The sequence below is a fragment of the Amaranthus tricolor genome, chromosome 3, assembly GCF_026212465.1.
Source record: "Amaranthus tricolor cultivar Red isolate AtriRed21 chromosome 3, ASM2621246v1, whole genome shotgun sequence".
Lineage (NCBI taxonomy): Eukaryota > Viridiplantae > Streptophyta > Magnoliopsida > Caryophyllales > Amaranthaceae > Amaranthus > Amaranthus tricolor.
This window is the reverse complement of record NC_080049.1, coordinates 28,425,776-28,449,924: the sequence shown is the minus strand read 5'-3', so window position 1 is coordinate 28,449,924 and position 24,149 is coordinate 28,425,776. Positions and strand designations below refer to the sequence as shown.

The window sequence follows — 24,149 nt, the reverse complement described above, 5'->3', positions numbered from 1 at the left end:
GCGAAGTAGTAATAAAGATGAGAGATTAATCTCACATTAACATAAAATAGAACACTTAAATACGAACAATCACTCCAAATTGCGCAAATTCTGATAGTTAAAAGGGTAATTTACTACATTATAATGGTTTGGGGTTAATTAACATATTAGGCTAAACCTTTGGAGCTAACTTGTGAGTTGTGACTTTCACACATCCAGTTTGTTCTGCTTAGAGCCTTGGACTCAGTTCAATAATCTCTAAACTGGAAGTCCACCTTATAGCACAGAAAATTGAATCAAATAGAAGTTGCAATATAACACAAAAACTTGGGTGAGACGCGTCTGATTGGCTTTTTACCAATTTTACAAATTAAAATGTTAATTTCAAGAATTAAAAGACTAATTTAAAGACTTAAAAGACCATTTTCAAAGATTTGAAATTGACATTTAAGTCACGGAATATTACATTTTAGCTTAAAAGACCAATTGTTGGACATTAAATTTTCATTTCAACTTTAAAATAGGATAATTTAACATTAAAGTTCATATTAAAAACTTTGAACTTGACATTTTAAGTCTTAAAATTGGATTTTTAAGTCTTACAATCATTCTTTTAAGTCTTAAAATTACTATGTCATAATATTTTTAAAAAATTATTGGGTCTAGGCCAGTTGCACGGCTAAGACCGTCTCACAAACACAATTAACTTTGGAGGATATTGAAAAAATATATGAATATATTTGTAAACCTCGAGGGTATAAAATGCAAGTGTAGTATTCATCCACACATCAAGAAAAAGTAAGGTAGTATTCAGTATAACAAAGAAGCACTCGTGGGCTTCACCCAAACTTAATTTACAGTGCCAGAATGGCCATAAGGAGAGCTGCCTATCAGAAAACCCCAATCATATAGAAAATGAATATGAATCAAATAGGAACAAAAAACTAAAATGCCATCACTAAATTTAATGACAGAAAATGGTGCAAGAAGCAATCAATAACTTGCAAATGAATCGTCCTATTTGAAAATATTTTGTATCTCCATCAGCGTCGAGGCTTATGCAGACGGGGTCGATTGCAGAACATTCGGCCATTGGCTCTCACAAATGCAGCTATAGCAACGGTTACGCTTGCCCACATAAGTGAAAAAAAGAGGTTCCACCAACTATGTCGAACTGTTAACATTGAAACAGATAAAAGAGCAGATGAATCTCAATGCAAGCGGGTTTTATCTCCTCTACAGATGTTAGCTATATTATGTAAATGATAACAGAAATAACAGGTGTGGACTTTGGACAAGTCGTAGAAATAAAAGCAAATGGTTTCTTCCCTTAGATATGAAATGGCACGAGCAATCATACATGAAATCTAAATATTTGCACTATGACGAGAAGGATTCATTGAAATTTTGGTATTTAAATTAATATATCTGCAATTTTGGAATCATTTGATACAAAATAACACGATAAGAGTATTTAATTCAACAGGTTGAATAAGTCAAAGATTTTTAGGTTACCCCTTTAGACTACGCGAAGCTATATCAAAAAGGTAACAAATCCCTCAATAGTCGAGCTGTCAGTTGAACATATTGATATCTATCATGATTGCTTGAAATCTAGTAATTTTTGTTTATTTTAGAGATAAGTCTAATGCGCATCAATAGTAAAATGTTACACGCACCTTGCTTCAGAGACAGGATCGAAAAAAAGAATGCGGCCAAGACGAGGGAAAGAGCTATAGGAAGAGACTGCGACACAAAAATATCGACTCCTTAAATACGTGGATAAAGTAAGAATTAATTTAGAGAAATAACTAATAGTTTACGCTCACAGCTAGAGTCTCAAGGCTTCCCTTTTGAAGTTGATTGCTTGTATCTCGGCTAACAGAAGCAATAAAGTTTCCGTGTACAAGATCGATTGCATCCTGCAAAAATGACAAATCGTTAAAAAATAACTATGTAATCCAACATAACGAACGTTAAGACGTCATATAGCAAACCTAAAAAGTATATGCAACTGCACGAAACTAAAATATGACGATGCTGCAGAATTCATTTCAATTGTTGTGAATATTCCTTAAATTTCAGATTCATCAGCAAGAACAATTTGAAGCATCAATTTGGACAAAGGATCGGCTGTGGTCTCAGTGGCCACTACGTCCTCATTGGGTTTGTTGCCGCAGTCTGGTGGCAGCTACGACTGTCCTTATTTTGTTTCCTACTTTTTGTCGATCAAGACAAGGCTTGGTTTATTGACAGCTAATATACAAGTCTTTTGTATAATAATCAAAGGATTACAAGGCTATTGAGGTTGGATATTACGTCATTGATAGATCCTCTTATGGCTATTGTTTGATGGACCATTGCCGTACTTTTTGATACTTAAAACTGAGGCTACTTCATTAAAGAAAAGATCCCATCTCCTCACCTGTGGATGTAGGTCAAGTTTGACTGAAATGACATAAGTCTCTTGTCTCCTTTTCATCGTTGCTTTGAATTCCGCAAATACCACTAAAATTGAACACTCATAACAATCCTTCTTTTAAAAAGTTCTTAGTTTAAGAAGAAATAGAATTCACCCATCTCCATAAAATTATTTGTTTGAATTCGACGAGCCTAGCAACATTGACATGTTGCTCTTCTTGATAATAGAGTTTAATTGGCAAATTGGATATTTAATTTAATCACAACTTCAACTTCTTTCATTTTTTTGTAATCACAAATTCACAACTTCAATTAGACACAATTCACAACAAGTGATAGATGAACTAAGCTGAGCTAATGATAATCTTCTTGAGGTTTTTTATGTTTGAAGCATTTGAATGCAAATAGACAAGTTGAGTACTAGCATTGATGCTTTTAAAAAAATTAGAAATTAAAAATTGAACCAAACTGGGATTAAGAATGAGGTCCCAACCCCATAACACCATTACTTCATTCCTAATATAAAACCCATAACAGTTTGTGACTCAAACGTCCCCTAAATAGTTTCCCATGCGCCTTTTTTCTGTTGTAGTGACATTGCACCCTTTCCTTTCCCAACCCAAAATCATACTATTATTGCCATTCGTTCTTTTAATGTATAACTTTAGTGCGATAGGAGAAATAGAGAAGAAGCAAATGAATAGATACTATAAATCAAATGCTGAAGTTACACAAGAGTATACAAGGAAAGATTATGAACCTGTCTTGTTCCATCACAAAAGTTGTTCAGATAATATCTAGCAAGAGCGTTAAATCCATCCTTAAGAATACCTTCAATTGTACGCTTTCCACATCTGTAAATTACATAGTCGCACAAAACCAGTTTTCAGATTAGTCCACCTTTCCGTATTACTATTTATATCATTAGCAAGTGTCATAATTTGCTTGCAAAATGATAATGACAATATGTCGGCCATTAAGTGGCAAAAGGTTCAAAGGATTCTAAATGTACCATAAACTTGACAATATAATCAGTAAGAAAATTGATTAGCAGAAAACAAAATGTTCTCATAAATTATCAAAACGATCAACATTTTAAGATGCGCAAAAATGTCAAATGAGCTAATCCAAAAAGGCTTATGTATAGTAGAGAGGGGGGAGGATTAAAAGAGATAAAACTTAATACTACACAAAGATCAAGCATTAAAAAACCCATTATACTTGCTACAAAATCATGATGCTTTACCAGAACCAAAAGAACATAAGTTTCAATGCATAAAAAAGTTCAAAAAAAAAGCAACATAAATATGATAATAGATAAAACAGAAATACAAACACTTGAAAGGAAACATCATTATGAATATTTTGTTTTCTAGATAAGAAACTTCCATTAAACAAGGAGAACCACATAAGCCCTGCAAAATCAAGGAAAAACAACATTCAAAGATGGTTGGCTTTTGTCGGAAACAGTAAACTTATAGCTATAATAAACTACATAGTAAAAAGGGCTTAGATGGCCTTTGGAGGAGTCTAGCTTGTTTTGGGGTAGGAGTTGTTTGTTGGATCTTGGTTGTTTAAGTTACGGTATGGTTTGTGTCTATGATCTTTTTTTTTTTTGGGTGCAATTACAAGCGCAGTGGCAGGCTTATTGCCTCACTCTCGCCTTGGTAGCCTCTAGGTTCCTTTCTTTGGGTCTTGTTATAATCTCATCTAGGTTTGTTGGAAAGAAGAAAAGGGCTTACAAAAGAAACTTAATGTAGACCAAGTGTGATTAGGAAATCTATAGCTGGTCGTACGAATGTCCTTACATTGGTTTGTTCTTCCTTATACATATCTTTAACTATATTGATATTCGTAAGTGGCATTCCTTTCTTTTCCATAACTAATTAAATTACTTCCCTTTATACTGCCATAGGCCTTATAATGATCAATAAAAATCCTTTTCCTTTGACCTATAGTACTTCATTTGTTGGCACATCAAATGACTTGTCTTGCATAAAGCCAAATAGGTTTCTAGAAATGCTTGTGCAACGGTATCTCATGCAGATTTTCTACGCATTAATCCTTTCCCATAATTTCATAGAGTGCCTTATAAGTTTAATTTCTCAGTGGATAAAACAATCTTGGATATCCCTTCTATTTTTTGTAAATGGCATTGTAGTGCTTATTTTCTAGTCTTTTGGTATATTATTTGATTTCGTATCATGTGATTAGTTGCAAATTAATCTTGAACGCCCTAAAAATTCACAACACCACTAGGAATATCGTACAGACTAGCTACTTTCTTTTGCTTAATTTTTTCTTAGTTCCTTGCACCTATACTTAGTCTATTTGTCTCATAACTTCTCAGTTCTCTTCCACGTGTTCCATCAAGATGTCTCTTGCTGCCTGTGAGTCTGTGACATATATTGAACAACTGGTCAAAGTAGTTTTTCCATATTGATATTTTTATCTTGGACAAGAATGTTATGTATTTTTATCCTTAACACACTTCACCCTAATAAGATCTTTTCTAATTGCTTGTCTGCTTTTAGCCATCTTATAAAAAATCTTTTCTCCTCTCGAGTCGAACTTGTCGTATACCTCGTCATACACATAAATTTGTCACATATACCGCTCCTTTATCTTAGTTTTGGCTTCCTTGTATTTTCCGATGTTCTTCTCAATCCTATATTTTTCTAAACCATACAACATTCATTCTTTTTCTTTATTGCGACATTTATTTCCTCAATTCCACCACAGTATATCCTTTTTCCACTATCATACCACTCTTTACTTCAGCTAAAATGCCCTAAGCCACACGAATGATACAATTCTTCATCTTCGTCCAAGTTATATTTGCATGCTCCTCACTCTAATCTGTTACTTCAACGAATTTATCAGCAAAATTTAAGTACTCCTATCTTTTAAGTTTAAGAATCTGATTCATCCTTAAATTTAAGCTTTATTCTTCCAATGGGGCGATTGCATATGACAAAAAGTTCAATCTACAATATTTATTGAGGATTAAAAAAATTTGTCAAATAGAACCTTCCTCACAAATGACGATGATAAAATTACATTCCAAAGCTTATCAACAGAGGAAGTTAGACAACTATATTCATTTGAGTTCTAATGCGAAATCCACATACAACTATATTTATTAGAGCATAATGTGTATCCATCACCAGAAATAGATCATGTACCTAACAAAATCTCCTTTCAAAGCTGGGGTGCCAGAATACTGGATGCTCACATCATCCCCATGATTAGCCCACACTAAAAGAGAGAGAAACAATGAAGTCAATAATAACACAAAACTTTGATTATTATTATCCTTTGTGAGGAACCCAAAGCTTTTGAGAAATACAACACAATGTATATACAAAATATACATGAACGACACTATAAGGAAAACAATAGAACTCACATATCTTAAAATTATCATCAAAGTTCGGATGAGCACTAATGGTCTCTTCAGCCCCAAAAATACCAATGCGTCTTAATTGAGATTCCAATATTTTTCGCCCTATCATGCTCTGTTACCAACACACATGTCACGGAGGAGAGACCAACAAGATGATATTAACAAGTAATATCAAATGTATTAACACATTGATTATGAGATTGTAATGGCAAGAATTACATTGAGTTAGATACACAGAGGAAAACATTTTTAAACATCACTAAAAAAAGTTCAACAAAAAAATTAATATATTGATGGGGCCATAAATTTGTAGTTCTTTGGTTTTGGATTATGATGGATGAAATTAAAATGAGTCATCAAATTATGTGTACTTTTTATTTATATGAAGTTGCACATGACGTTTGCTACCAAGGGTTAATTGAAAACAACTTCTTTGTTAGTGTAATTCTTAACATGAGTAAGGTTGCATACACCAGATTCTCCCAAACCTCACCCTAGGTGGGAGCCACTTAATGGCATTGGGGTAAAACTAAAAAAGTTCAGCAAAAAATTTACATTTTAGATTACTCTGACTAGTTCAGCAGAAACAACTCAACAAGCACACCTGTGTCACATTTGTACGATCTAAGCAATCAATACAATTAGTCCTCACAACGCCAGTTTGCTCTTCTAGTTTTTCACCTTTTTCATTAAGCAGAAGATACCTATAACAAAAAGCCAATTATAGCACTGATCAGATTCACACGTTTAAAAACTCAAGGAGATCCATTGTGCAGGACTAAAAAATTTCTGCCATCAATTCACAAACATTAATAATCATTATAGAATTTTCAGCCAGAAAATTCTTTTAGGTAAAGCCTTGTCCACTCCAACTCCAGTAGTTGTAAAATTGAATTATTATCTTCGGTAGTTTCTTTTGAATTACAATTTGCATATTCCACTATTCCATGTTATTTTATACTCCCTAATCGTCTCATTTACCTTTTTGGCTAAGTCACCCTTAATCGTCTCATTCCTTTTGGTTGGGCAAGTTTTTTCTGATAAATCACCTTAAATGTCTCATTCCTCTCAGCTTTTTAAGTGGTCTCAATCATTTTCTTGATATTTGTGCAAATTGAAATGAGACTAATAGGTTGAATAGGAGGGAGTAATCTAAAGCTTTTCTATCCCACTAACCTCAATACCTTATATTGTGGCATCAATAGTAAGCAAGAATACAAGTATCAAAAGAGTTTGAATGCTAGAATTTTTGCTCAAACTTCTGGTTTCATAATTCTCAGAGAGGCCAAAAATTATCCTTATAGTATAGTATTAGAATGTTCTGTAGTTCTTGTTCCTGAAGGTATAACAATCTAGGTACTTTACCCGAAAATAAGAGCATTGACCCTAAGGTAAATGTGAGAGTGCTTATTGCTCTGATTCCTACTCTTTTCTAGGTTTCACTTTATGAAGCATATACACAGTCTTACCCAGAAAAGCAGGTTTACCCTATAGGTTTTTGGCACTAGTGATACTCGCACTTGTTACATGAAGCAATTAGACCAATGATCCTACAGGTCCATATCTTAAATAATGAAGCATATACAAGTTAAACATATTTCCAATAATCATCTACCATTGGTTGCTAGTTCATACACTAGTATAATTTGAGGTTTATCCAGCAACGACACCACCGCAATGTCAAAACAACGCAAACCAAGGGTGGATTTAGGTGCCCTAATGTAACCGCACGTGAGGGCACCGCTTTTTTTGAAAAAAAATCATATATGCCACAGACAGTTTTTGAACCCACAACTTAGAGGATGCAAGGCAAGGGTAAAACCATCTGTGCTCTCCCACTTTCCTAATTAATAGGGGATTTTGATTGTAATTAATATATGTCTAACTGTACAACAAATCTTAATTAATGCACTTACATTTTCCAATATATATTTAAACCATTATCCCTTTTTGTTTTGTGCATATGATGTAGTCTTTATATTAAATGATTATGTAGTAGATAATTTATATATTTTTATATTTAATTGCTTGAAGTGTAGTTGAATTGAAAAAATTATTCTTATATTTATATATTTTATGATTTTTTGAATTTTTTATTGAATTATTTTTTATCAATTGTGCTTCCACAAAGTTCCTTTTTTGGATCCGCCACTGACGCGGAAACATAAAGGTTTTAAAATATATTGAACTAAATGCTATTACTTGAATCGCAAAGGTTTAGAAAAAGTATTTTAGATTGTTAATAGGATATCATATGATTTAATCTTGGTCGTTATTTGGTGGTACACAGTTGTATACTTGTATCACCGCAAAAATAAGGTTGCATCACATCAACAAGGTTGTAAAGATTCTCATAAAATTTGAACCAGAATTTCCCACATCGGCGTTTTGGGCTGTTTCTAGGGATATCTCATGCTTTCAACAAATATTTGGTGTTACGATAACTGTGTCACTCCGCTATTGCATCACCATGTATGTTAACGCGTTCGCGTCCGTTATATCACGTTTGCACTATGCCCCCGTTATTGCATCACCATGACGGTTAGCATGCTCGCGGCTAAAACCACTTTTTTTCACTATGGGATGGGAGTAATTATTAGATCTTGTATGAACTTTTAGGATTGTGGGATATATAGAATTAGGGGGAAAAGCAACTATATAAGCACCTATTATGAAAATGTACTCAGAGGTGCAAATCTTCAAAAAGTACCCACAATCCCAACAAGACAAGAAAATGCGATCACAAGAATATGTAAAGGAAAAGTTGAAAAGGCACAACAGAAATGGAAGTTCAAAATAGATAATCAAGCCCAAAAATATCACTACCTGTTTTTGCTCAAAAACTCTGAGATTTGATCATACAGCATAGAGAGTCGTTCAAAATGAATATGTCCACAAATACGATGGAAATCGAAGTGCAAATATCTACACAAAGGAACTTAAAGGTTAGCAAAAAGATAGATTGCATTAAAGGGACAAAAATAATAAGTCACACACCTTATATCTTCATTAACAATCGACTGCATAGCATTCCCATACATCTCACATAACTGGCCCTCACCTCCATGCTGAAAAAAAGAGAATATTTCTCATAGAAGATAAATTACACAAATCAAGTGCAATCACAGGGTACTAGTGAACAAGCCCAGAGTATCTGAAAAATGGTGTCTGACCAAATGAAAATCTAGAGTTTGTGTTTGTATACACAAGTATCATTCAGGAAGTGGAAAAAATAATTTCAGAAAGTGCTTCCTGGTACGGAAAAAAAATTATAACAAGAATCTTTCTCTAAATTCCTATAATTTAGAAGTCCCGTGTCTATCCATCCTGTTTTCAAAATGCAGATAAATTCATCTGACAAAGAACAAGAACACTAAAACATACAGATAAAATTAAGAAAGATAATGAAAAGTTTTCATATCTTGGACTTTTATACATTACAACAGGTCAACAAAAATCCTGATAAGTTCTTACTAATCTGCTCCAACTCTATCCCACAAAACAAAGCCAATTGGAAAAGGAAGTTTCACAAGCAGAAAGGATAAATACAAAAGGGCTTATGCTTTCTATAAATGACATTTATTTTTAATTGTCTCACTAAATGTTTCTAATTATTAATGATGTACATTTCATCAATAATTTCGACAACATAAACTTTAACTTAAATGATGAAAAAGAGCCTGAACTATCAACATTACATTAACAATGTTTATTACGTTTCAGAATTAGTCTAGTCATTAAGATTATGATCTTCTAACTAATACAAACATGAGTTTTGGATTTAATAGTCTCTCCATTCCTTCTAAATTCTCACATTTAATTTAGTAAAAGATTCATTGAATAATTGCTAAATGTCAATAAAACATTTGGCAGTACATAGAGTGAAGAAAACTTGGACAAAATGCAAGTATAGAGCAAGGAAGAAGTTGATGCGACACAGAGGGAAAAACATCATTTGAAATGGGAGTGTAAATATCTAGGCCAACACAATGATCCAACCAGAGTAATGTGATATAAAAATCAAATATCGCCGTCAATGATCTCTTAGGAATAAATATTACCATGAACATGGTGCTTGAAGTTAAAGTGCAAAAACAAGGTCGCAACGTATCATATAAAGATTTTCAATTCTTCTGAACCAATACCCTAAGCGTAAAGGTCGCCAATTCTACTGAATCAATATTACCCGAGTTGTAAAGGTTTTAAAAAATTGTGTTCTATTCCGGTCCAAGGGCTATCTCATGGACTTGGAAAAAATTGGGTGGCCGACAAACACATTACCCTCGTCACTGGCTCACCGCAATATTGCACTATGCTTCCAATGGTTATTTTATGGAAAACGGTTTACTTGAAGATTTATGTCATGTGAAGAAAGGAATCACTTAACTCATAGTGTGGAAAAATTTTTTTGAAAAAACATTTGGGAGTTATTAGACTGCAAAAAACCTCAAGCAGCATTTAGCAGATTTTTTTTTTAACTTTGTTTGAGTTTATCAATATTGAGTGGTCGGAAGAATATACTAACATATATAATCAATGTATTGCTCATGTTGTAATTTAAAAAGGCAAAACTAAAAAGAAATATGTTTATTTATTAAATTGACAGTAACTGATCACATGTATCTATTAATAGCCTAGTTGGTGAGATTTGATTTAATTTGAATTTGTATGGTTTTCACAGACCGAAAGAAATTATAAGAATTGCGTAGAATAATAAATCGAATAATATGGAGATATTTGTATCATAAAATAGTAGTATTCTACAATTTGAATCAAATATGCATCCGATCAACATAATAGAAAGATAGGACACACCTTATTGACTAGGTCAACAGCTACCACAGCACCATATCTTTTCCTCAAGTCCAGAAAATGCCGATCAGCAACTCCGGGCTGCACAAGGCACAATTTAAAAAAAAAATCTGTAAGTTAAAAGTCATATTGGTTATTTTTAAAAATGTTCCGCCCTCTCTCTCCCAACAAGAAGAAGAGAGACTCACCGCTTCTTCTGGTTTCACAATTTCAAAATTTGGTTTATATTTAAGATTAACAATTTGCTCCCACAAGAATGGCATTGACCCACGTACCTGCAGACATCATACAGAAATGATATGCAATAGATGACATAGCTTAAAGATAATAAAATGATAAAGTTGATGGTAATAATATAGTAAACTGAAATTACAGATTATAAAGAAGAGGTTTCAGACATCCTAGATGTGTGATTCTATCCCAATGAGCTAAGAAGCTAATAAAAAAACAAATAATTATTCAGATATCTTATTGTTTATAATATACCATTATTTATAGCATTTCTCCTTTCCATTCAAAATCTCTTCATCTCTAATTGTCTGCTAATATTCTTCCTCTACGGGCAACTCTCTTAACATAATAATTTGTCATTCCTATAGTATCCCCACCTTGCCAATTCATAACATGATATTACTGATATTTACACCCTACGTACAAAGAGAAATACATAAATGCAGAGAACAGAAATATCAGTGTTCACTGCTCACATTTTCCTTGATTGAAAAAGAAAGCATGAGGAACTCACTTCAATTTTAATTCTTTTTTGTTTGAAGTACATACTTGATTCCTACAGCGGACTTCTACTATACCAACATTCTGGTAAAAGCACTAACCATTAACCAACAATGCAATATTCTGGAAAATGTCATGACTAATGACTAAAGTGAAAATTTGGTACTTAATACATTAGAAAAATTGGCCATAAAAGAAGAGGAACTAACGTGCTTCTCACAAAAAGATACAGACTGTTCTTCTCTGGCATATACATCATTAATATTACTATCACATCATAGGGTGAACTTACTCTCTATCACCAGATCTAGAAAATATACTAGTTTAATCCAACATTTTAGCATGCTAATCTTTGATGAATAATGGATTTATGTACTAAAATTTCATCCCTCTTGTTTTGATCACTCCTACATGTCCACTACAAATAAAATCTGTTCAGAGTAGCCCTCAGAACAAACTCAAAAAGCTAGGATTGCAACAATTAAGCACAAAACTAGACACAAACAAACACAAATTAGTAACCAATAAGTCAAGTTGTAAAATCAGAGTAAAATTACAACTCCATAACATTTGAGAAACATGGGACTATTCATGTAAATACTTCTCTCAATACATGGTTCAATAATCTTTTCTCACAGCTTTACTCTCCTTTTAGTACAATTTAGTTGCTTTGCTCACTCATTACTATTGTACTAACAAACTTTCATGATTTCATCATTTCACGTTTCACTTGATATTTTCCACAAGCAACTCTGTTACAAACAACACTAGCTTCATCAGCTTGGGTGCACTTCACTGAAATCTTAAACGAAACTCAAAACTTCACCAAATTCTAGAAACATAGATTGGGTCGAACATGTCTCGATTGGGTGAAGTAGCTTGCGTGATGTACTCATTACAAATTTGAATTGATAAGGACTGTTATAGTTAACATGCTAGCTCAGGTCGGATTGTGCCTACCTTCCAATCTTCAAGTTGCAGGTTTGAATCCAGTTCCAAGCAAACATCATTTTTTTAAAAAGGCCAGTGCCCTTAAATGCGAACACATGAGGGCACCTAGGTCCGCACATGTACGTAATGAGGATTCTCCGGAAGGTAATCTCAAAATCCACTACAAAGCGGCCGTTACGTAACGGAGCGATCTCATTTTTATTCCAAGTATACGTATATGTGCTTGGATGTCAACAACAGAAGAGAGTTGACAGTGTTTGCTTAAGAGCAGATAATAGCCTTGCTAGGAAGAGGAAATATTTGTAAATAAACAATTATGAAAAATATCGACTTTATGTTGAACAAATTTGACAAATACATGGGCTCCTGTATTCAACAATGCAACAAATCATTTATTCCATAATAGCACACTTAATCCTTAATCATTCACATTGCCTGACAAGTACTTGAAATATAACTTGAAAAATTATGTTACTTGTTACCTGCACAAAAGATGCTGTATAACCATTTAACTGCATAATTTGCTCGGTTTCAACAAAATTAGCAACATAACCATCAGGATCAGCTCCTCTTCTCCACATTCGAGTACCTTTAAAAAAATTTGAGCACTTCATGATTATTACACTATTGGTAAAAGGAGACAAACCCTATATCCTACAGTTAAGACTTGGAAATAATTGAAATGTAAATCAGGTATCTTCATGCTTCTATTCCTTAACGTGTTAAAAATTCTCAAAGAGAAGCATGCAACCAAAGCTAGGCCTACAAGTCTGAACAAAGGAAACAGTATACAAATCCATTAAATGTTTCTTCAACAAAAAAAGACTGTAAATGAGATATCGTGATGTCATGAGTCATCAAATCCATCAGTTTAGCTACACTAAATTGCATCAAAGCATTAAAAAACACATGAATGACTCAAGAAAAATTTAATCATCTGGAGACAAAACCAAATGAGTAGCTTATGGAATGATGCAAACATTACGTAGTAGGAAACTTCTACGAGCGTTAGTTGGAACAAAAACCACCCCGAATCCCCTTCTCCAAAATGACAAAGAAAAGAAAAGAATGCTTGTCAGAAGTCAAAACTGCATAGTAATTAGTAACTACATCTCGCCATTTGTGTTGCAAAGTAGATTCCAAAATAAACTACCTTCGAAAAGTACACAAAGTGGTACCTAGTTCCATCAACAGAATAACACCACATCAAAACAGTAATTCAATTCACAAAGCATTTGAAGTAAAGATACCTCAACTATCTTAGGTTAAAAAAAGATAGACCAACTAGACTGTCAATATAAGAAAACCTTCAAAGTATCCTTTTTCCACTGGCTAATAAACAATTATCTGGTGTTTGAGGCAGTGCATAATAAGTTAATAAGAACTTCAAGTTCCAAGGGATGTCTAGCATTGTTTCTGTGTTTTCAATTTCAGTGAGATCAATATAGTTACTTGTCATTTACTTTTAGATAAATGGACCAGGGAAAGCATCATTTATGTATGTTATAACAATAAGCTATAAAAGTGGTGAAATTAATATGGTTCACAGTATTATTTTTCATCCCAAACCATTAAGAGTAGGGCTTCAAATAAATTTCCAACACAGCTTGTTTGATGCATTACCAGATTTGTACTTTACATCGAGTTTAGGAGTCACTAGGTGCTCTAAAGACTAATAACACCCCAAAGAGACGCACAAACCGGACAAAAGGAAGAAGTACAGAAAACTCTGAATGAAGAAATGAAATATGCATACCAGTCCTCCTGTTACATCTACGTGCAATCAAAGTAACATCAATTATATCTTTCCCAATAGCAGCTTGGAAGTGATGGAAACCTAGTGGACAGTTAAGTAAACTATTGAAACAGCAAGAGACCAACAAAGTGACTTCCATATAAAGAAAAACTAAAAAGGATACTTCCTTGCAGGATGGGAAGTAAGTATTGATCAAGCTGCAAAACAACAAGGGCTCCTCATCACTTATTCAATAATAATAGCAGTGCAATATCAAGAATTCTAGTCCTAATTAGAGTAACAGTGAATATCATTAGTAGCATTGTAGCAGTAATTGTATTTTAGTAACACCAAAAGATGCATCATTTCAGAAATCAACAAACCTTGTTATCAATAAGAACTTCCATCATATAATTGTTCCATAAATATCTTGGGTCAGCCTGCAGCAAACAATATATATATATCAAACATTGTAATGAAGCTCACAAAGTTGGCCATTTTTAAGCATACGTGCTATTGAATTAAATTGAGTCTCTCAAATCTCCCAAATTGATAGCACCTTGATGGCTTGAATCTTGATGCCCCAAAAGCCTTAGCACACAAAAGGCAAAAGACTGACACTCGTTCCCAAAGCAAACCCCATAATCAAGTGGATTTCCCATAATATACACATCCATTCTAATCTAACCAAATACACCAACGGCCAGTTTGGTTATTGATACTAAGTAGTGGTGATGGGAATAATATGTAGTGCAAATTTTCATGATATGTATTATGTCATGTCATTCCCATGGTAATAAAATTTTGATCATAAAAAAAATTGTTCATAATTTTCCATTACCACCTAATACCACATTTTCAAATGGTAATGCATTGGAATGAATGTTGTGAAGAAAATGAGATTGTTGAGAGAGAACAAGCATGTCCATTAAACTTGTTGAGAAATATTTCTACCAAAATTACGCTAACTTTCCATTATCATTCCCACCATTTAAAAACTGACTACCAAACGCAGGCCGCAAAAACCACTATATGAAATTCTCACAATTGATGATATCATACCCACAAAAATTCTAGCACTTGAATGGATTTAAAATTTTGTTTCAACGGATAACTGGTCTTTTAGTTCACCGGTCAACTATTCTAGTTTATGTAACGTAAGGGATTCTAAAGTTTGAAAAGCAGGCTTTATGTAACGTAACAGCCTCATTTTAATTCCATGGCTAAAAGATCCTAGAGTCTAGGTTTTAAGCAACAGGCAACGCCTAGCATTTGGGAGTTAGGCGCCCTAAATAAAAATTAAAAAAAAAACTAATTAACATCCTAAAATTATCCCAAAAAGAGAGAACAGAAATAACGAAGAGAAAATATATGTGGTGGATGTCAGATACGCTTATTTTGAGGCTAAGACCAAAAGACGCTCTAAAACACTCAAGGGCGCTTGCTTTAGCTGCTATGTGACACTCTCATCTGAAGCACTCTCCTTAAAGAATCGTCTTGTCTAGCCCTATCAAGAGGCCCAACCAATCGCCAGCCCAAGGCGCTAACCGTAGGCGCACCAAGGCGAGCTTTTTAAAACTAAGCCCTCAATTACTGTAAAAATTGTAGGTACTATCGTACAAGTAGCTTCATTTGATAAAAACATAAATGACTTAATTTATTAAAAATTTTTTTGAGATACTACTTTATTGAGAAAATAGATGTACATGCCAATAAGTCTAAGTTAACAGAATACAAAGTTACACACAAACAGACAACAGATAATAAGCAAAACAAAAGATAAAAGATGAAATACACTTTCACATGACTATTAGCGTCCCATCCGAAACTTCAAAGAAAAAAGACTAAAAAGAGATATAAAGAGAAACAATGAAAAGTCAGAAAAAACAATTGTACACGCAACAATATCACCAAGTGTAAAAGTAGGCATGGCACTACGTTGGACTTGGCAACCATAATAACTGAGCTTTCAAACCCTCCTAAGAGAATCCCAGCATTTTACATCTTAATTTAGAGAATCAAAACTTCTACTCGTATCTTAACCTTTCAAAACCAGATTTTTGTTGCATTCTAACAAACCAGAAATTTTCAGACTAAACGTTAATAAATTCATATAAAAACAACCTTTAAAAAACCAAGCCTACATGCCCAAAAATTACCACTAGAAACCAAAAATAATCTCTTTTTGCAGCACCTAAAACAATCCTATCAGCTCACACCCTTCTTTAGAACCATGTGCACTGATATTCATATAGGTGCAAGAGGTTTGAGTCTAACATAGTGATCATTGATGGTATGTTTAACTTATGAGTATGGTTCATTCTCCAAAAAAGGAGCTTAAAACATTTCAAGTTAGGGGCAGTGCCAAGACTGTCTTCTGACAAATAGAAAAATATGGCAATGGGCGAAAGGAATGAACTAAACACATATTGTGCATAAGCATCATCAACAAACCATAGGTTCAAGGGAGTGCAATGCACCCCCAGTCTCAAAAACGGTTAAAAAGTCATATTTTTTAAGAATAAAATCCCGAATTTAATTTCTGAGGAATTTCAATGACTACCATAAAAATAAAGTACCCAATAGTATGGAAGATCAATTGCTAAATGATTGTCTAGTCATTTATATAGATTTTTTTTAGGTATGAGTGATAAAACTAATGGAAAAAATTTTCCAATCTTGAGAATTTGTTGACAATATTGTAATAATGTACATTGTTTTTATTTCAATAAAATATGAGTTGCAACTACTACAATTCTTCTGAAAAGTTTTGAGATAGTTTATTGTATTAACATATCGCTTTTCAATATTGCACCCCTAATTCGAAAATAGTGGGTCCGCCATTCTTCTTAAATTAGTAATCCAAGTTGATGCTCAATCAGCTTCAGATTAATATGCTAATTTAATTAAGCTAAGTTGTTCCAGTAAGATAAAAGTTAGGATTCCACTCAGGTTAGAATTACAACTTCAATGGAATTAAAACTAAGATTTATTCTATTTTGGTTAGAATCAGTAGTAGGTTAAAACTAGAAATACACAGCAAATTACTATAATACTCTTCCATCCCAACCATTTTGCCCCATTTACTTTTGGCACAAAGACTAAGAGTTGGGTATTATGGGTTAAAGTAGTGGGGTATTTAGAAAATAAGAGAGAATATGGAGTAAAAGTGGCGGGTTCATATCCAAAACTAGAATTGGGGCAAATGCATTGGACGAAGTAAAATGAAAAATGGACAAATTGAGTGGGACAGAGGAGTTCATCTTTGGTCATTGAGTCTCACACCCCATTGAAGCACACATGCTGTCTAATTGCTAAGTTGCAATTTGAAGATTGAGACTCATCCCTAACATTATTTCATGAATACATATTCCTGAAGAGATGCTCAAAATTATCCTACTTTTACACCACATACCATCATATCTTCATCTGCTTAATAAGTATATTGACAATTCAAAGTTGGTGCATATTGAACATGAATCTCAAATGTGACCAATGTTTTGATATAGACAATATGAAAACTTAATGATAAAATATACTTTCTTCATAATACCTTTGCGATAGATGTGAATAGCATACAATAAGCTCATCAAGTAAGATCAGCCACGTAAGTAATGGAGGATCCCTTTAATCAAGAGTGTAATCTTTTCATATAACTAACAACAATACATATGTTGAAAAAATCATGAAGTTTACCTGTCTCCAAAGAGGGATAGTCTTTGATTCATCTCCTAAATCATGCAATCTCTGCATACTACAATAGACAGATATAAGAAGTTCAGCAAAGCAGTAATTTTCTTCGTAGTAGTAGTTTTAGAATTGACACTTTTGACAGCATCTGATGTCCCTCAAGTGTTTTTATAAGAGCCACCTCTCCCCTTGGCCAAAAACCTAAAAAGATATCGCTTCACAAAAACTCAGCCTGATTCCAAATATTCTCCGTATCTGTATTCTGTTTCTGATACTTTTCTGAAAAGGCTTGTTACTACTTGCTGAAATTCTACATCTTTCTTGTCGAAATGTACTTAACGTCTTAAAAGAATACAGAAGAGAAGAAAAGAAAAAAAAATAAAAACATGAACAATAAAGATACCTCAGAGTTAGATTTGCATTATAAGAGAAAAATAACCCAGGAGTCCCCTCAGCCGCATTTAGAAGAGAGGAAAATTCAGCCTCTGTCCTTTTCTGCCAATGTTTGTAAGTTTAAAGGGTGAACTTCTGTCACTTTAAAAAGTGAAGAAAAAATTGGAAAAGAAAATTCTTTATCATCACCTGCTCTTCTGGGGACCTCTTAAGAGAATGATCACAGGGCAAAATCTTCATAGATGAAACTTTATAGATAGGATGCCCCAAATAAGATCCCACACATTGGCATTCAGTTATAACAAATAGATATTGCCCTGCGATGTTGAACACAAGTATGGATCAACCAGGGAAGAGGCACCAAAAATTAATTCGTGCTTTACACCTATAAGTCTATATCAGTGATTACATGCACTTGTTGAGCATAAAATAACTTTGACTAACTGCTCCTACATAAGAGCAAAACATCAAGAAACTAGCAAGTCCGTGTAAAGGTTCCTTTGATGAGAGTACAAGCCACATTAGTATTTGACAAACTTTCAATATCAAACCGAATGTCAATAAATACACTGGAATTTTCTTGTTCATTCACGCCCTATGAACGAGCACCTTCGATTATACTCAGAATCTTGAGAGAAGCCAATTAACTTTTGCTACTCTTACTTTAGCTACTCATGAACTAAAAGGAAACTACCAAGCATAGTGCAAAATATATAGTTTCAAACGATCGCAAAACGACTTTAGCAATTGATCCGGAGGTTTCGAGATTGTCTCGCCTATATTTTGATTGCAATTATATTATTTTAAAAACCTTTGAAATATGGTTGTTATAAAGTAATCAAACGATATTTTGCATTATGCCACCAGGCACCACCCTCCCCACAAAACACACATACCAAAAGCTTACAATATTCATAAATTTAGCGAAACCATATACAAGGGGAAAAAAAAAAAAAAAAAAAGGGTATAAATGTCACTCATATCAGCATAATAATATACTCCCTAGTCCACTAGCCCAACATATAGGATGACCAAGTTGCTTTATTTCGAAATAGGTAATGTTGATTAGGTTATTTTTCATTCTAACCACTTCTCGAAAAAAGTAATGGTTATGACAACTTAAAACATATAAAAAAGGGATGTACTTTAGAATACTTCTTGTAAGTAGAAATTCTTTCAGAGCATCCCTCATAGAAAGGATTAACTATTTGCGAGACAAAGGGAGAATAACATATATTGTGTCATTATAACAGAAGTAGTGTTGAATAGATCCAAGTAGCAGAAATAGTGGATATTAAGAAGAAACAAGGTTTTGTAATTGTAAATATAATTATGTATTTTTCTTGATGATAATAGATGTTCGATACTTCAGATCTTGTATACTATTGTTAATTGAGAATTGAGAATCTGGGATGTATCTTGAAAGAGTAAAAATTGAGCATTGAGTAAGTTTGCATAAGTGAAGATGCTATTGGTTAAATTTTAAAATGTGCCAGGCATGCGCGGCATGTGCAGCATGCGCCTTGTTCACCTCCACAGGCCTATAGAAGATCAAAGAATGGGAATGAAAGTAACGGTATTTGGTACAATACAGCTTTTTGTATATCAGTCAACATAACAAGTTGTGCAATTGAAGAGTAATGATTATGGATTGGAATGAAAAATGACTTTAACTCAGAGAACCATGTACTCTAACTTGCCTGCCAATAGTTTCAGCACCCCAATCACACCATAGATAGTCCGTATTTTTGGCACGCGCACAGCACTGCAATGTGGAAGTTCATCTGGAAAAATAGTAGGAAGAGAAATCGAACAGTAAAACAGTAAGTGCAAAAAGACAGATAATATTCAGAAAAATTATTTTAAAAAAAGAATGGAAGGGCAGACCAAGTAGCTTCATGGAACCATCAACTCGGCTGACAGACAAAAAGGAGCCACCTGTGCCATCCGTGGGTTCAACAACATACTCATCAGGAAATTCCCAAAGCCTCATTCTTGCATGTAACTTGTGTCCTGACTCTCCTTTGCCCGCCATTATTGATTTCCACTGCACTAACTATAATTCACTGACTGATGCAAGAACAATGATACAGATTCATCACTCTACAAACTATTGGACTACTTAACTGCAACAATACAAAGAGGCAAATATGAAATTGAACCAAAAAAAAATTCAATATTAAGATTGTAGGCCATAAAAATCAAAGGTTTGCATAAAACTTTAGTTAGATTACGTGAGATTCTGAAATATTCCAAATTTCTAACTAGAAAGTTGAAAATCCCTTGATCTTTTTTTGTATTTATTTTACACCTTAATGTTTAAAGAATGTACAATGCTCCCGTCAAGTTCTACTTAATTAGCTATGATAAAAGTATAAAATTACTGCCATTAGATCCCTTTGGTTTTGTGAATGAACAATAAACCCCTCGATATCTTATTTTCTAGCTACCTTACATTGTACACTTAGCAAAGACAATGAACTGAAAGTGTATACTTAATTAGCTGTGATAAAAGTATAAAATTACTGCCATTAGATTCCCTTTGGTTTTCTGAATGAACAATAAACCCCTTGATATCTTATTTTCTAGTTATCTTACATTGTATATTTAGCAACAACGATGAACTGAAATTGTATACACTTTCTAGACTTGCCCATTAAATAAATTCACTAAATGATATTGAAGGGTCTTACACATGAGCTGATACCTAATAAGCCTCCAAGGCCACAATCACTAACTTAAAACAAATAACTTGAAGACAAAAATAGGGAAGAATTTAATTTCCGATTGACTCTAGCCTCCCCCTTAAAATTTTTTCAAGCAGCATCAACAAGTCAAGCACGCACTAGATTAAATTTACACAATGACAAACAACTTTCTGATCCTCTATCTAATTATCCAATTAATAAGTATCTGTGTCACATGATTCGGTGGTTTTACCCACAAATCACGATCCAGTTCAATCGGCCCGAATCGGGGTTCGTTCGCCCGATTGAATCGATGTCCGATTCAAATCGTCGACGGCAATGTTCTCGTTTGCAAAGATTGAAGCTTTCTCAAGCTTCGAAATTCAACACCAAGAAAAGAAAAAAAGGAACGGAAGAAATTGAAGAGAAGAACAGAAAAGGACAGAACAAAGACAAAAAAACTTACAGGCTATGAAGGCTTTGACGAAGCCTTAGTACTTCGACTTATATATGAGATACTTAAGCGTAAAAGGACCCCTTCCACTTTCAATCTTATATAAACTTTTTATTTGATTTAAACCAGTATGGAGTTTATTTCGCAGCATTAGATGAAAAAATATTAAATTTTCCAACAATAATACGGACTTTAAATTAATCATCAATAATATAAAGTTTGATGTAATTTTTCCATCAGCATCCCTGTTTATAACCGGTTAAACAAGTCATATTATGATCATTAGTACAGCAGCATCCCTTCACCATTAATATACCATCTTCTTCCTCTAATTTCTTCTCTTCACCACTAGTATACCAATTTCCTTTCTCACTCGGTTTAACTATTATTTTCTCTCTATTTCTTTGTCCATTTTATCCCACCATCTTCTTCTACATGTGCTTTTTAACTCAAAAAAAATATCCTTTATTTGAGTCTATGGTGATGGACTGATGGTACACATCCCACTAACATACTATAACCCTTCAACTCCTTTTTTGAATGATCCATCAAACTAAAACTTCAAAGTTATTAAATCAATAAAGGTAGCATAAAATCAAACAAATTTTTGGCTGTAAAAATTTAACTTTAAAGTAAACAATAATTTTGATTTGTAAAATAATTTGGGTATAAAATACCCCTAATTTTGGTTTGTAAAAGAATTTGAGTAAAAAAAAAAAAAAAAAGCAATTAAGATAAACAAGCTTACCATTTGCTTCGTTATTTACTGGTTGTAAATGCCTGATTATCCTCCCTCTTTCTTCTTCAATCAAACTTCCTCTTTTTTTGTTTGTAAATAAATTTGGGTGAAACACATCAATTAAGATGAATGAGAAAGTAGTAAAAACATGTGAGGGAGGTCGGTTGGCTTTACTACTTAAAAAAAATTAAAGAAAAGTTGCTCCTAATTAAAAAATAACATCAAATTTTTTATTATTTATGGTTAATTAAATATTCGTATTATTATATAAAAATTAGTGAAAATTCGTATTATTTATGATTCGTAGAAATAACTAAACTAAGGCAGTTTGATTTAAAAATGCCGTAGATGATAATATTAATGAAAAAATTAACAGCCAGAGGTGTTGAGTCACAACTTATTCATAAGAGGTCACAATGCATCAAAAATAATTGTAATCATCATTCACCGACTTGCTTCCTTCACAAACCTAACTCTGGATTTCTTCCCTTAAAAGTATATAATTCGTTTATAAATTCTTGATAATAGTTAAATAGCTCTGAAATCATAGATTCATTAAAATCAAAATGTCAAAAATACGATTTAGTCACCTCGATAAATCACATAAATTCGCATTGAAAAAAAACAAAAAATAAAAAAAGAAATAATGATCATATCAGCTTACCGTGATGTGCGGGGAGATGACCGTCGAGAGATGTCGAGAATTTTTTGTGCTCGTCACGAAATAAAAATGGTCGTTAAAATATACAAACATTAGACTGTGTTTATTTTTTTCAAAAAGGAACAAACATTTGATTATTCGCGAAAATTATTTTTGGAATAATTTAGTGATCATCACTTTCCTTTTCCTTTGTTTTCCCGAAAATTTTGCTTTGCCATAAATCTCCTTAAGCGAAACTTTATTTGTTTTTATTTTTGACCTCAAAATTGAATAGATACTCAAACCTATGATTTTTTTAAAAAAAATGTGAGTAAATGTGACTAATATGTTTTCCGTGTCAAGCACGATTTATTAATTATACAAATAAAAAATTATTAATTTTATACATGTAATTAAGTTATTATATGATTTTAAATGGTACAATTTCCGGTAATATAAAAAATAAAAAATAAAAAAACATTCTAATTAGAAGAATTGGAAGAGAAAACTTTTCTTGTTGCAGTGACACGTGTTTAAATCTTCTATTGTTTTAAAATATAGTATGATTATATGACTCTTAAATCATTGTTTCATTGCAATGTTACAATGCTCAATAATATAAAAATTAAAAAACAAAAAAACATTACAATCAAAATAAATAGATAAAAAAATAACAAAATTGTAAATAAAACTTATTTATTTAACAAAAATATTTAACCTTGCAAGTGTGCCCATCACCATGATTAACAGAGAAAACTTTTCTTATTGCAGTAATATGTGTCTAAATCTTCTATTACTGTAATATATAGTATGATTATGAAGAGAGTAGCTAAAAGTAAAAGTGATTTGGTAGAAGTAAGTCAGTAACTAAAGTAAGACAGATTTCACAAACCTAACTCTGGATTTCTTGGCATATAATTTGTTTATAAATTCTTGATAATAGTTAAACAGCTCTAACAAGTAACAACATAGATTCATTAAAATCAAAATGTCAAAAATTTGATTTAGTCACTTCAATAGATCACAAAAATTAGTCAACCCCTGAAAAAAATTAAACATGAATTTTCAAATTTTTCAATTCATCCTCCCTAACATATTGAGTGTTAATACATCTTTTGATTTGACTTTAGGTTCCCAAGTACAATTTATTAATTATTTAAATAAAAAATTATTAATCTTATATATGTAATTAAGTTATTATAGGATTTTAAATGATTGCTTTATAGAAATGGTACAATTTTCGATAAATAAAAAATAAAAAATAAAAAAAACATTCTAATGAAAATAAGTAGAAGGATTGGAAAAGGAAACTTTTCTTGTTGAAGTGATACCTGATTAAATCTTCTATTGGTTTAAAATATAGTATGAATATATGACTCTTAAATTATTGTTTTATAGCAATGGTAATGCTCAAATAATGTAAAAAATAAAATATAAAAAACATTATTATCAAAATAAATAGATAAAATAAATAACAAAATTGTCAATAAAAATTATTTTGTTAACAAAA

The 24,149-nt window shown here is 32.7% G+C and overlaps 1 protein-coding gene across 16 annotated transcripts; it reads right to left on the bottom strand.

The window, feature by feature from the left end:
* Positions 1 to 697: 697 nt before the first annotated feature.
* Positions 698 to 22,864, bottom strand: LOC130808860 (phosphoinositide phosphatase SAC6-like). Of its 16 annotated transcripts, none has more exons than XM_057674387.1 (22): positions 22,664 to 22,791; positions 22,009 to 22,079; positions 20,007 to 20,189; positions 19,820 to 19,903; positions 18,309 to 18,436; positions 18,130 to 18,221; positions 17,733 to 17,790; positions 14,420 to 14,476; positions 14,221 to 14,254; positions 14,058 to 14,138; positions 12,784 to 12,890; positions 10,807 to 10,893; positions 10,622 to 10,699; positions 8,804 to 8,874; positions 8,633 to 8,731; positions 6,411 to 6,510; positions 5,810 to 5,918; positions 5,586 to 5,658; positions 3,161 to 3,254; positions 1,809 to 1,901; positions 1,659 to 1,725; positions 698 to 1,153 (listed from the first exon to the last, which is right to left on the bottom strand). In XM_057674387.1, exons 3-22 carry the CDS (start codon positions 20,152 to 20,154, stop codon positions 1,023 to 1,025), a joined length of 1,791 nt encoding a protein of 596 aa, XP_057530370.1. In that variant the 5' UTR covers positions 20,155 to 20,189; positions 22,009 to 22,079; positions 22,664 to 22,791; the 3' UTR covers positions 698 to 1,022. The 16 variants fall into 16 exon arrangements, with proteins under 16 accessions (XP_057530370.1, XP_057530364.1, XP_057530365.1 ...); XM_057674381.1 differs by having other exon boundaries at positions 20,007 to 20,175; XM_057674382.1 differs by having other exon boundaries at positions 20,007 to 20,166.
* Between the last annotated feature and the right edge of the window lie 1,285 nt (positions 22,865 to 24,149).